General features: G+C 67.5%; 2 protein-coding genes across 2 annotated transcripts in view; one reads left to right on the forward strand and one right to left on the reverse strand.

Annotated features, from left to right (window-relative positions):
- CHLNCDRAFT_139841 (hypothetical protein) overlaps nt 1-2,501 on the forward strand; it is a gene marked incomplete at both ends in the record, with an annotated part of 3,968 nt that extends 1,467 nt beyond the window's left edge. The window contains 2 exons of the mRNA XM_005843691.1: nt 203-1,239; nt 1,360-2,501. Coding sequence (XP_005843753.1) covers nt 203-1,239; nt 1,360-2,501 — 2,179 coding nt within the window. The remainder of the gene's footprint in view (nt 1-202; nt 1,240-1,359) is intronic.
- Nucleotides 2,502-2,767: 266 nt separating this feature from the next.
- Nucleotides 2,768-4,979, reverse strand: CHLNCDRAFT_139842 (expressed protein; the record flags this gene model as incomplete). The annotated part of the gene is made up of 6 exons (XM_005843746.1): nt 2,768-3,084; nt 3,249-3,936; nt 4,093-4,230; nt 4,377-4,676; nt 4,792-4,874; nt 4,958-4,979. 6 exons carry the CDS (start codon nt 4,977-4,979, stop codon nt 2,768-2,770), a joined length of 1,548 nt encoding a protein of 515 aa, XP_005843808.1.
- Between the last annotated feature and the right edge of the window lie 5,616 nt (nt 4,980-10,595).

Raw genomic sequence — 10,595 nt, forward strand, 5'->3', positions numbered from 1 at the left:
TGCTTGAATATCATGTTTTTGTGGGGGGGGTGGTGGGGGTGGGGGGGGGGCTTCATTTGGCTAACGTTTTGTAGGTGTGTGTGGGGGGCTTTGAGATCAGGGCCCACGCCACGGGTCGCACGCCACTGCAGGGCCATGCCGCGCCAGCATCGCCCGCCCTGCCTGCCGCTCAGCCAGGCGCACCCGCCTGTCACGTGTGCAGGGGCGCCTGGCGGGACGTGCACAGCGTGCTCAGCACCCTGCTGGACCCCGTCGCCGCCGCGGCGCTGGCTGCCGACATCAGTGAGGCAGGCGGTGCGGGCGGCGGCGACCTGGGCGGCTGGGAGCAGGAGGTTATGCTCCACCAGCCCGGACGCTACCCACAAGGGGCCATCTGCCCTGCACAGCTGCTGCTGTGCCCTGCCAGTGTCGAGAGCTGCAGTGGTGGCGGCGCCGGTATGGATGTTGACGGGGCGGCCGAGGCGGCGGTGGAGGAGGGAGGCCAGCGGGCAGCAGGCAGCGGGAGCATGCAGGCGCTGCTCTGGGTGCACCCTGCCGCAGCGGCCGAGGCGGCTGCAGCTCTGCGGGCCGCGGCCGGCGCAGCCCATGCCGCAGCCGGGGACCCCCCTAGCAACCATAGCATCACTGTTTCCGTGCTGGATTTGAGGCGGCTAGAGATCTGGGGAGGGGCGTCGGATGCGGCGCTGGCTGTGGCCCTGGCGGGCGCCACAGCCGCTGCTGGCGGCAGTGCACCACAGCAGCAGCAGCAGCAGCCGGCTTCGCTGCTAAATCAGCAGCAGGAACAGCAGCAGGAGGTGGAGCCGTTGCCATCGCTGCCACCTGTGCTTGCAAGCATGCAGCACGGGGAGGCCGTGCAGCTGCTGCTGCCAGACCCTCGCCTGCGCAAGCCAGTGGTGCTGGGCACCCTGTCTGCCACCCTGCTGCCGACGGCTGCTGCTGGGGCCGAGGGAGGGACAGCAGGCGGCAGCAGCCAGCAGCCCCAGCAGCAGCGGTTGGACGTGCCGCGCCTGCTGCGCGTGCCGCCGCCGCTGAGCGAGCCCGAGCTCAGCAGCCGGCGGCAGCAGCTGCGCCGCCGCCTGCTGCACCTTGAGGGCTCCACGCTTGGCGGCAGCGCTGGCGACCAGCAGCAGCGGCAGCAGCAGCTGCAGGAGCAGCAGCAGGAGCGCCAGCTGCAGCTCCAGGGTTACTGCCCTGCTGTGCTGGTGCGGCATGACGGGCAGGAGCCTGGGGCTATCCCAGGTGCGAGAGGGACCGCCCCTGGGTGCCGCAACTCCTGTTCTTGGCTTTTTTCGCTGCCGATATCTGCCAAGACTGCCCGCCCCAGCCATCCCGCTGTGCGTCTCTTTCCACTGCCCGCAGGCTGGTCCCTGGTGCTCCCTGCCGGCTGGGTGCCGCCCTTCTGGCTGGCTGCCGCCTATGCCGGCTGCAAGCCCACAGGCCAGCGCGAGTGGCGCTGGCTGCACACGCTGCAGCAGCGCCGCTGCTTTCCATGGGACCATCCAGACACTCCCGCCTATGCAGCGCTGATGCGGCAGCAGCAGCGGCGGCGACAGGCCATCATCGCCAAGCGGCCGCCGGGCAAGCAGATGCTGGCTGCGCCGCCCAGCCCGCCAGACTGGCAGCGGCTGGTGCTGCCTCCTGCTGGTGGCAGCAGTGGCAGCGGCACAGAGGCGCCGCCAGAGCAGCAGCAGGGCATGGAGGTTGACGCCGGGGCGCCTGCTGATGTGGCAGTTGAGCTGGCAGGCGACGTGTATGTGGCCCGCTGCTATGCCGCAATGGCTGCCGCCCTGAGCGGCAGCGCCAGCGGCGGCGCCAGCGGCGGCGCCAGCGGCGCTGCCCGCCCCGTCACGGCTGCGCTGCGGCAGGGTCTGCTCCAATGGCGGCCCAAGCTGCAAGCTGTGGCCGCCTCCGCCGACGCCGTGGCAGGAGCCTCTCGGGGCGGGGCGTCCAGGGAACCATCTGGCAGCACCAGCAGCGGCTGCCTACTGGAGGCAACCGTCCATCCAGTCAAGTCGGGCTCGATCGCCGAGGGCGCTGCTCTGTGTTATGTGGCGGGCCGCGAGGCATTGCTTCAGCGGGCGCCGCTGACTGTGCTTGGTGGCCGGCAGCAGCGGCGGCGGCAGCGGCAGCTGGAGCAGCAGCAGGTTGCGCTGGTGGAGGCTGGCGGCGACCTGGATGCTGAGCTGGCATTCGCCGCCGCCGCCGAGGGCCTCGCCGGCCCCAGCAGCAGCGGCAGCAGCAGCAGCTGTGGCGGCGAGGTGACGCAAGAGCTTGTTCAGGTGGTGGGCTATGTGTTGTCAGAGGCGCCCCGCGGCGCGCCCAGGCGCTGCGGCGCGCTGGCCGCGGTGCAGATGGCGGCGGCCTGGCGCCTGCGCTCGCTGCAGCACTGGGCGCCGCGGGCAGACGGCGGCACCATAGAGGCGTTTGCCCGCAACCCCGGCAGCGACACGCTGTTCCCTGTGCGCCTGCGGCTGCTGGCGGAAGGGGAAGGCAGGCGTTGAGCTGCGGCGGCTGGGTTGCGGACAGCATCAATCCATCCTGGGACATCATGCACGGTCCTGCCTGCCCCCCTTGACAGCACACAGTACTGTCCCGGCTGTAACAGGCTCTGGCGCATGATTGCAGAGATTGGGCAGGGTGTTGAGGAAGGGTTCCGCTCTCAACAACAACAAGATAGGCAAAAACACAACCGGATGGAGAGAGCAACAGAGCATCGAGGCAGCTACATCAACGCATGCTAGCAGTACAATTGGGCCGCCAGCGGGCATCAGTCCCGCCGGCTCTGCCGCTCTGCCGCCTGCTCAGGCGGCAGGCTGCTGGCGCACAGTAGGCGGCTGAAGAAGAAGCCTTGGCGCTTAGCGGTGACAGGCTGGATGGGACCCGCCACAGCCTGCGGCGGCGGGAGGGCCAGGCTGATAGACACGCCTAGCCCCAGCTCCTCCTCGCCTCCTGCACTGCTGGTGGTGCTGGTGCGTAGGCTGCCCAGGCGCCGCTCCCCAGAGAGCGCCGCCACGCTTTCAGCCTCCAAGGACCCTCCAGAAGCGAGCGGCGGCCAGGCGCGGGCAGGCGGCAGCGAGGGAGGCACTGCACAGTGGAGAGGCAATTCACAGTGGCACGAGGTGGGCTGAGAGGCTCAGGGAGTCATCATACAGCCATGGCCAACGCATAGGCTACACAGCATGCAGCAGTTGGTCGGCCAGGTAATGCGCAGGCGTGGCGCTGGCTACACATCCGCCCCACCCGCCCACCTGCGCCCAGCGGCGGCGCCGAAAAGGGCGAGGGCGTGGACAGCATGGGGCTGTGCCCTGCCCCCAGGCTGCTGTCCAGCGACAGCCCCGGCGTGGGCAGCCGGTGCAGCAGCGACAGGTGGGAGCCGGGCGCCAGGTCAGCGCTGCCCGCCAGCAGGCAGCCCGGCGAGCTCGCGCTGCGCAGCCTCGCCACCGCTCCAGCTGCGGGTCCCACGGGGCTGCTGCACGACTGCGCCCTGGCCCTGGCCTGCCGCCGGGCCGCAGGGGAAGGGCAGGCCTGCAGCACCGGGCTGCCTTGCAGCTGCTCCGCCGACTCGCATGCGGCCACGGCATGGAAGGCTGCAATCAGGCTGGCGCTGGGCTCCACCGTCTTTCTAGCTGGGTCCAGGTCGCCACAGCTGGAGCTGGCAGCAAGGCGCGGCGCCGATGCAGGCAGCGCTGGAGAGCGCCGCCGCCCGCCGGGCAGCGCGCCAACGACCTCCCTGCTGCAGCTGCCTGCGGCGCTGGTTGTACCGCTGGCGCTGGTGCCGGCCGGTGAGTGCAGTGAGGCGAGGGAGGCGAGGGAGGCGGGGGAGGCGAGGCCAGGGCCTGCCTGAGCGGGGCTGTCGGGAAGCAGAGCCGAGCGCTGGAGCACCAGGGCCAGGGAGCACCAATGGGACGCGCGCTCGGCGGCGGCGTCTGCCTCCCTCTGCACACGTTGCCCGGGGGGGAGGGAGGAGGGAGGGAAGGAGGGAGGGAGGGAGGGCCATTCACAGGCCTGCATGCTGGGCGAAACCACAGCAGGGACCACGGGTCGCACGCAGCATGCCCAGCGCAGCGCACGCAGCGTGCCAGTTCAGCGCACCTGCGCGCAGCTGGCCTGCGTCAGCGCCTCGGCCAGCCCCTCCTGCAGCTGCTGCCGCTCCTCCTCCGCCTCCACCAGCAGCTGCTGCCGCTCCGCCTCCCACGCCTGCGCCGCCTGCCGCAACTCGCTCAGCTGTGCCTGCACATCGCAAGCGGGGTTGCCCGCCGGTGGGGCGGCGAAACGCTGTGCTACAACACAGCCATGTGGAGGAGAGTAATGCAGCTACGGCGACAAAGCCAGGAGGAGCAGATCACCAGAGATGTCTGCAGGCCTCCTCCTCGCACCTGAGCCAGCGCCAGCTCCTGACGTAGCTGCTGCCGCGGCGTGGCCGCCGCCGGCGAGCCTCCCGCGGAGCCCGCCTCCCGCCTGCTGCACCGCCGCTCCTCCAGCGCCGCCGCCAGCTGCTCCTGCAGCTCCCGCGTGTGCCGCAGCAGCGCGGAGCGCTCCCCCAGCACCCCCTCCAACACCTCGAGCGCATCGTGCAGCCGGCACTGGGAGCCCGCAAGCTCCGCCTCCAGCCTGCCGGCTCGTGCCGCCAGCGCTGCTCTGTCGCTGTCCGCCAGCTCCAGCTGCACCTGGGCGGCCTGCAGGGCTTGCACCCCGCAGCCCATAAGTCAGGTTTCCCATCTGGTTTTAACAGAAATGCAACCAGCAGACAGTTGAGGGCTGAACCGCCGGCATGACCAGCTGCCCGCACACCTGCAGCTCGGCAGCGACATCCTCGCCGCCGCCAGCATCTGCCTCAAACGTGTCATTCTCGAACAAGAGACCACAGGACTGAGCTGCAGTAGCAAAAAGAAGGCAACAAGGGAGGGAGTTTATGGCGCCGCCTGGCTGGCCTAACCCCGCCGCCGCCAACGCCCACCTGCTGCTTTGCCCGGCGCCATCGACCAGCATGGTTGTCGCTGCATGTCGCTGCTAGCTGGGCCGCCGCAGAGTCAAGAGGCAGAGCGTGTCGGGCTGTCTCCACGCTTCAGCGTCCCATGCCCAGGGATGCATCCAACACCACGCGCCACCGCCAGGCAGCTCCCAATCCCGGACCAGCGAAAGCGGCTGCACAGTTTGTGCGAGACCTCTATCTGTCCATGCTGTGGGTCGGTCACAGCGTGCCGCCGCCGCCGGCCGGGGCTCTCAAAGCGTGGCTCGCACTGTTGATAGTCTGGCCCATCCACGAGGCCCCTGGAGTTTCTCGTGCACCTTAAGTCGAAGGAAGCGATAGATACGCCCTGGGCAATGACCCGCTGGCTCTGCGGCTGCCGTTTCCCGCCGCTGGCATGTAATACCTTCCTAGGGACGCGGAAAGATCGTCAGCGCATTACATTAGTTAGGGAAGGGTCCGTACATAACCTCAGCGCAAAAAACTACAGTATCCTGGCACTCGAGGGGGGCATCACGGTCAGCAAACAGACACACGTACTCAACGACAAAAAATCGGGGGCGGCGCCGCGCATTCTTATCAGGGGCGGCCGGGGGCAAAGCTGACCGGGTGCTGACAAGAACAAAATGGTGGGCGGGCTTAGGGGTCTGGACGCTGCATTTCACATAATGCTGAGTCTAGGCTAGGAAGGTGACCTGCCTGAGGGTGTGGGGAGCCTCCAGCATGGATCGGGCGGGGGCTAAGTGCTGTGTTGGTGCTGGTGGGAAAACTCGGGCAGAAGGAATGAAACTCTGATGTGTAGAAAAAACCGGCATGCCAGCCATGAGCCACCATTGCGCCGGCCTGGGCGGCGGGAGGCAGGGGAGGGCAGAGAAGGCAGGGCCTGCTGCCCTGTGGCATGCAGGTGTTGTGTGCGCGGTCGCATGCTAAGCAACAGAGTAGGCAAGGGTCACGCGTTGAGCAGGATTGGGCAAGGGGGTGGCTGTGTGAAATCACAGTGTTGGTGCATTGCGCGGCCAAAGGCGCGATGCCCATGCAACTGTGCGAGGGGCATGGGGGGCTGGGGTTCCAGCCTCATTCTGCCATCAGCGGCAGCATCATAGCGAAAGAATTGTGGGTGGGAGGGTGCGTCCTGCCTGGTGCAATAAAGTTGAGGCGGTGGGGGGCGTTGAGGGGCCGCCTGATTGAAGGGATGGAAAAGAGCAAAGAGGGAACAGGAAAGAACAGTGCTACGCTTGCCAGAAGGAGAGGACATGAAAGGGGCGGCGTGAGCTACGAAGCTAACCGAATGGGCTGAGCCAGCGAGCAACGCTGCTGCCCGGCTGGCAACGGCGGCATGCGACTAAGATGCGACACTACAAATGGACGATACGACGTTCATGAAACACACGGCAGGGGGTTTGGTGGGACGGGCAGTGGGCAGGGAGACTAGAACTGTTTCAATCTACAATCTGCTAAACAACACGCCAAACGTTCGTTCAGAGGTGGCCCGCTGGGGGCCACAGGGCACAAGGAAAAGGCAGGGGGCATGTGAGTCGGGGGGCGAACCACGGAAGAATGGCATGCAGAGGTACAGCGGTGCCCACAGCGCACAATGAAACACAGGGGGGGCTGGCGTCGAAGCCGGCTACAGGACTGGAAAAGACGGGCGAGGAGAGAAGGTGGAACATTGACGGCAGTTCGACATGGAAATTGTGGCGGGGGTTACAGCAGCACAAAGTGATGAAGGGGGAAGGAAGACGGGGAAAGGGGAGATGGGCCGCGTGGCGCGGCACAGAATAGCAAGGCAACAATCAGAGGGCAGCTGGCCGCCTGAGCACGCACAGCGCACAGCGAGGACAAACGCGGCATAGCTGACCGGCTCAGCGCCAATCCAAGCCAATTCCTTCGGGAACGCCTAATAGAATCGCCAAGGCTTCGGCACAGGCCTCCCCGGGACCCATTCACTACTAGTGGGGGGTACTGCACTTGGCGCGTCGGGCAGATCAAATAATGGTCTAAAGCTAGACGTTAAAACCGGGAAGTGAAGCTTGTGGAGGCTCTTCCCCACCTTTACCTTTACCTTTTACAGCAGGCAAGGCCGGCCACTGCCCACTCTGCCCCATGGGTGGAAGGGGCAGAGCAGGCCGGCGGGTGCATGCGTTGCACAACAGCCGCCGGCCCGCCGCCCTGCCAGGCATGGCGGCAGGCCAGGGCTCTAGGCGTGGATGCGCAGCGTGCGCTGGCGCTTGGTGGGGGTCAGCTGCTCCTCCTCCTCCTCAACCTTGCTCTGCTGGGAGCGGCGGAGGGGGGTGCGAGTAGGCTTGCGCAGGTGCTGTGCCTGCAAGCCAGGTGCAGGCACAGGGGAGGCACAGCGTGTCAGGAAGGCGCTGTTTTTGCCGTCAAAGTGCCTGGCACAGCCAGCGCCGGACCGCTGGCACGACACGGCCGTACTGTAGCAGCTGTGCTGGCACAGCGGCCCATCCGCTGCCGTTGGCTCCCGTGCAGCAGTGCCGGCAAAGCACTTTCAACAGAGGCGGCAAAAGCAGGGCCAGCCAGGCCACGCACCTGCTGCTGCACGTAGGAGCAGAGGCGGTGCATGCGCAGGGCCCAGACCTCGCGGGCGCTGGCGGCCGTTGGGTTGGCGGCCGCGGCGGCCTGGCCAGCCAGCTGCTGCTGGGAGCCCTGGGGCAGCTGGAACAGCAGGTCCAGGCAAGGCTTCACCTCTGCAGGCGGGACAGATACAAGCAAGTCGTTGCGGCAATGGCGGTGTGCTTGGCAGCACCGGCTGGGCCCTGGCGTGGCCCACAACGCAGCCTGAGCTTGGCATGCAGGGAGAGATCGACGGAGGCGCATTTGTCGGGCAGGGGGGCGTGCCCACCACCCACCTGCTGCCAGGTCGAGGCGCACACACCAGTCCAGGCGAGTCAGCATGTCCGCCTGAACAAGGCGCGGCAGCAGGCAGGGGTTGGAGTGGCCACATTGCCGGAGAAGGCACTCTGGCATGGGCCAGCGCCACGTTTCTGCAGGGACACTCCTTCTACCCGCAACGGCCACAGGTGCAAGCTGGGCTCCCAACAGCCCAAGGCGCTGCTACCCAACACCCTGGCAGGGTCAGCAGCCACACCTGGGCATCCACCACGCCTTGGCGCAGCTCACGGAAGGAGCGCTTCCAGTCTGCCGTGATCTGAACCACCGCCTGTACCACCACGGGCGAGGCAGAGCAGCGACGGTGTTGCTTGCGGGCTGGCACTGCTGGTGCAGGCAGCACCGTGCAGCACGCAGGCCACGGCAGCAGAGCAGCGACACAGCGGCAGGGAAGGAGCCCCGGGGGAGTAGCTGCGCACCTCTGGCGAGAAGACGGCCAGGTGCTTGAGGTAGTCGTTCAGGCAGACGGTGGCAGGGGAGCGCCACACGCTTTCCATAGACTCCATCAGCCACAGCGAGGCGAGCACCATGTTCTCGGAGGCTGCGGGGTGGGGGCAGGAGCGACAGCAGCGGGTCGGCTCGGTGCTGGTGCCAGCATTGCCGGGCGCGGCTGTGGCGCCTCGCGCAGATGCAGGGGGTAGGCATCAGCCACACCAGGGCAGGCGGCTGCGGCAGGGCCTCAGCATGCGGCGGCGGCGTGGCCGGCGGCCGGCGGCTCACCCTCGGCGTGGCCCGCCTTGAGGTGCATGCCCAGCAGCTGGGCCAGGGTCCACTGCAGGGCCTCGCTGGCAGGCATGCCCGGCTCCGCTGCCACAGGGTGTGTGCCGCCCAGCTCCACAGACAGCAGGGCAGACTGGATGAGCGGGGAGCCAGCCACGCAGTGCATGAAGGAGTGGATGCGGCGCCAGAGCGCGGCGGCGGCGGTGGCAGCGTGCTGCGCGGCTGCTTGGCCACCGTCGTCGACGGCGGCGGCGGCCGCGGCGGCAGACGCGCCGGGGGCGCCGGCAGCGGGGTGGCCGGAGGCTGCGCCGGCCTGGGCTGCGGCGCTGGGGCTCATGGTGGCGTGGCTGGGGGCGGCGGCTGGGGTGATTGGGCCACACTCGCAGCTGCCGGCCCCCGGCTGGCAAGGCAGGTCAACAGGCGTGACCGAGCGCTGTCGCTGGCGCTGGCGCTCTGCCGCCATCCCGCTGCCGCAGCCGTCCCCCCAGCTGCCTGCGGGCGCTGCTGAGGGCGAGGCGCACTGCCGCACACGGATGCGGGGAAGGTCTTCTGTGGGGAGAGCTGCAGGATAGGCAGCGGCGAGTAGGCAGCGGCGAGTGAGCATGGCTGGTGGCGAGTGCAGCAGGATGAGGCCTAGGGCCGGCGATTCCAATTTAGGTGGGAGAAGAAGAGGATTTTCGATGTAGAGAAGAAGTACAGCACATATGGCAACGATGTGGGCCAGAGCTGGAAGAGTCGCAGGCGGCGCGGTGCAGCCGGGTGGCGGGCACGAGGAGGCGGTACGTGGGTACATAAAGGCGCTGCCATGGGCACGCAAGCCACAAGCACGTAAAGCACAGTAGCGAGACGGCCAGCACGCGAGGCTAAAGCCAGCATGCAGTGGCAGCAGAAGCATCCGCCATGGGGGCAGCCGCGCGTGGCGGCGGCAACACTAGCTAGGGTTGTCGGCGGGACGGGCTGCCCTAGCGGCGGCGGGAGGGCTGCTGCGCACCTGTGCATGCTGCATCCATGCCCTCCCAGCACTCTGCCGCTGCCGCTGCTTGCTGCAGGTCCACCATGGATGCGGAGCAGTTGAACTGGGCCAGCTGGTGGCGGCCCAGCGCCCCACCGCACGTAGCGCACGCGAGGGAAGCGGCAGCGCCTGAAGCAGCAGCCTGGGCCCCCCTGCCGCTCGCCGGCCAGCTCGCCGCCTCCAGATGTCTGCAATCGATCGGGAGGCATTGAATGCGGGCCTGTGGGGCGGCTACAGCTGCAGCTGAGCTCGTACTGGAGCCTCGCCTTCGTCCACAGGTGATGGCGGCAACCACTCACCCGTAGCAGCTCATCGGCTCGCTCGATTCCATGCAGTCCCAACAGACCCTGCTAAGATCCCCGAGGCGAGGGGCCCGCTGCAGCCAGGCCGGAGGGCATGGCAGGTGTTGCCCGCTGATGTGGCACCTCCCCCGATTCGTCTGGCTCATCAGGCACGCTCTCTCCCGCGATCCCTCCCTTTCCTTCGCCTTTCAGAGTCTCTAAGGCTTCTATTTCTCCCCTCCCGCACCCCGCAGCTGCCGCAAATTTAAAATTATGAACCAACCTGTCATCCTTTATGCCTTAGAACGGCGCCAAAACGGCGCCAAGAATGTGTTTCTCACTAAGTCAGATGTAGAGGGCATCATCCGGATCAAGCAGGGCGACCAGCAGGCGCCCTCAGGCCGGCGGCGGCGGGGTGCGGGAGGGGGGGCGGCAGTGCAGGGCGGCACCAAGAACTACAGCAAGAAGGTGCTGCAGTTCTTCCAGGTGCTGAAGGGCGCTGGCGGTCAGGACATCCTGTGCCGCTGCGTCAAGCGCAGCGGAGAGTGGCGGTGGTGCCCCGTGGTGCCGCTCGAGGAGCTGCCCCGAGTGATCAAGGAGCACCACGAGCGGGCGACTGGCTTCAGCGGTGTGGAGAAGCTGTACACACATGTGAGTGATACAAGGGGTGCAATGCTGCCGCCAGACCAACTGGAGAGTGCTCTGC

Source organism: Chlorella variabilis (genome assembly GCF_000147415.1).
Source record: "Chlorella variabilis unplaced genomic scaffold CHLNCscaffold_27, whole genome shotgun sequence".
In the NCBI taxonomy this organism is placed as follows: domain Eukaryota; kingdom Viridiplantae; phylum Chlorophyta; class Trebouxiophyceae; order Chlorellales; family Chlorellaceae; genus Chlorella; species Chlorella variabilis.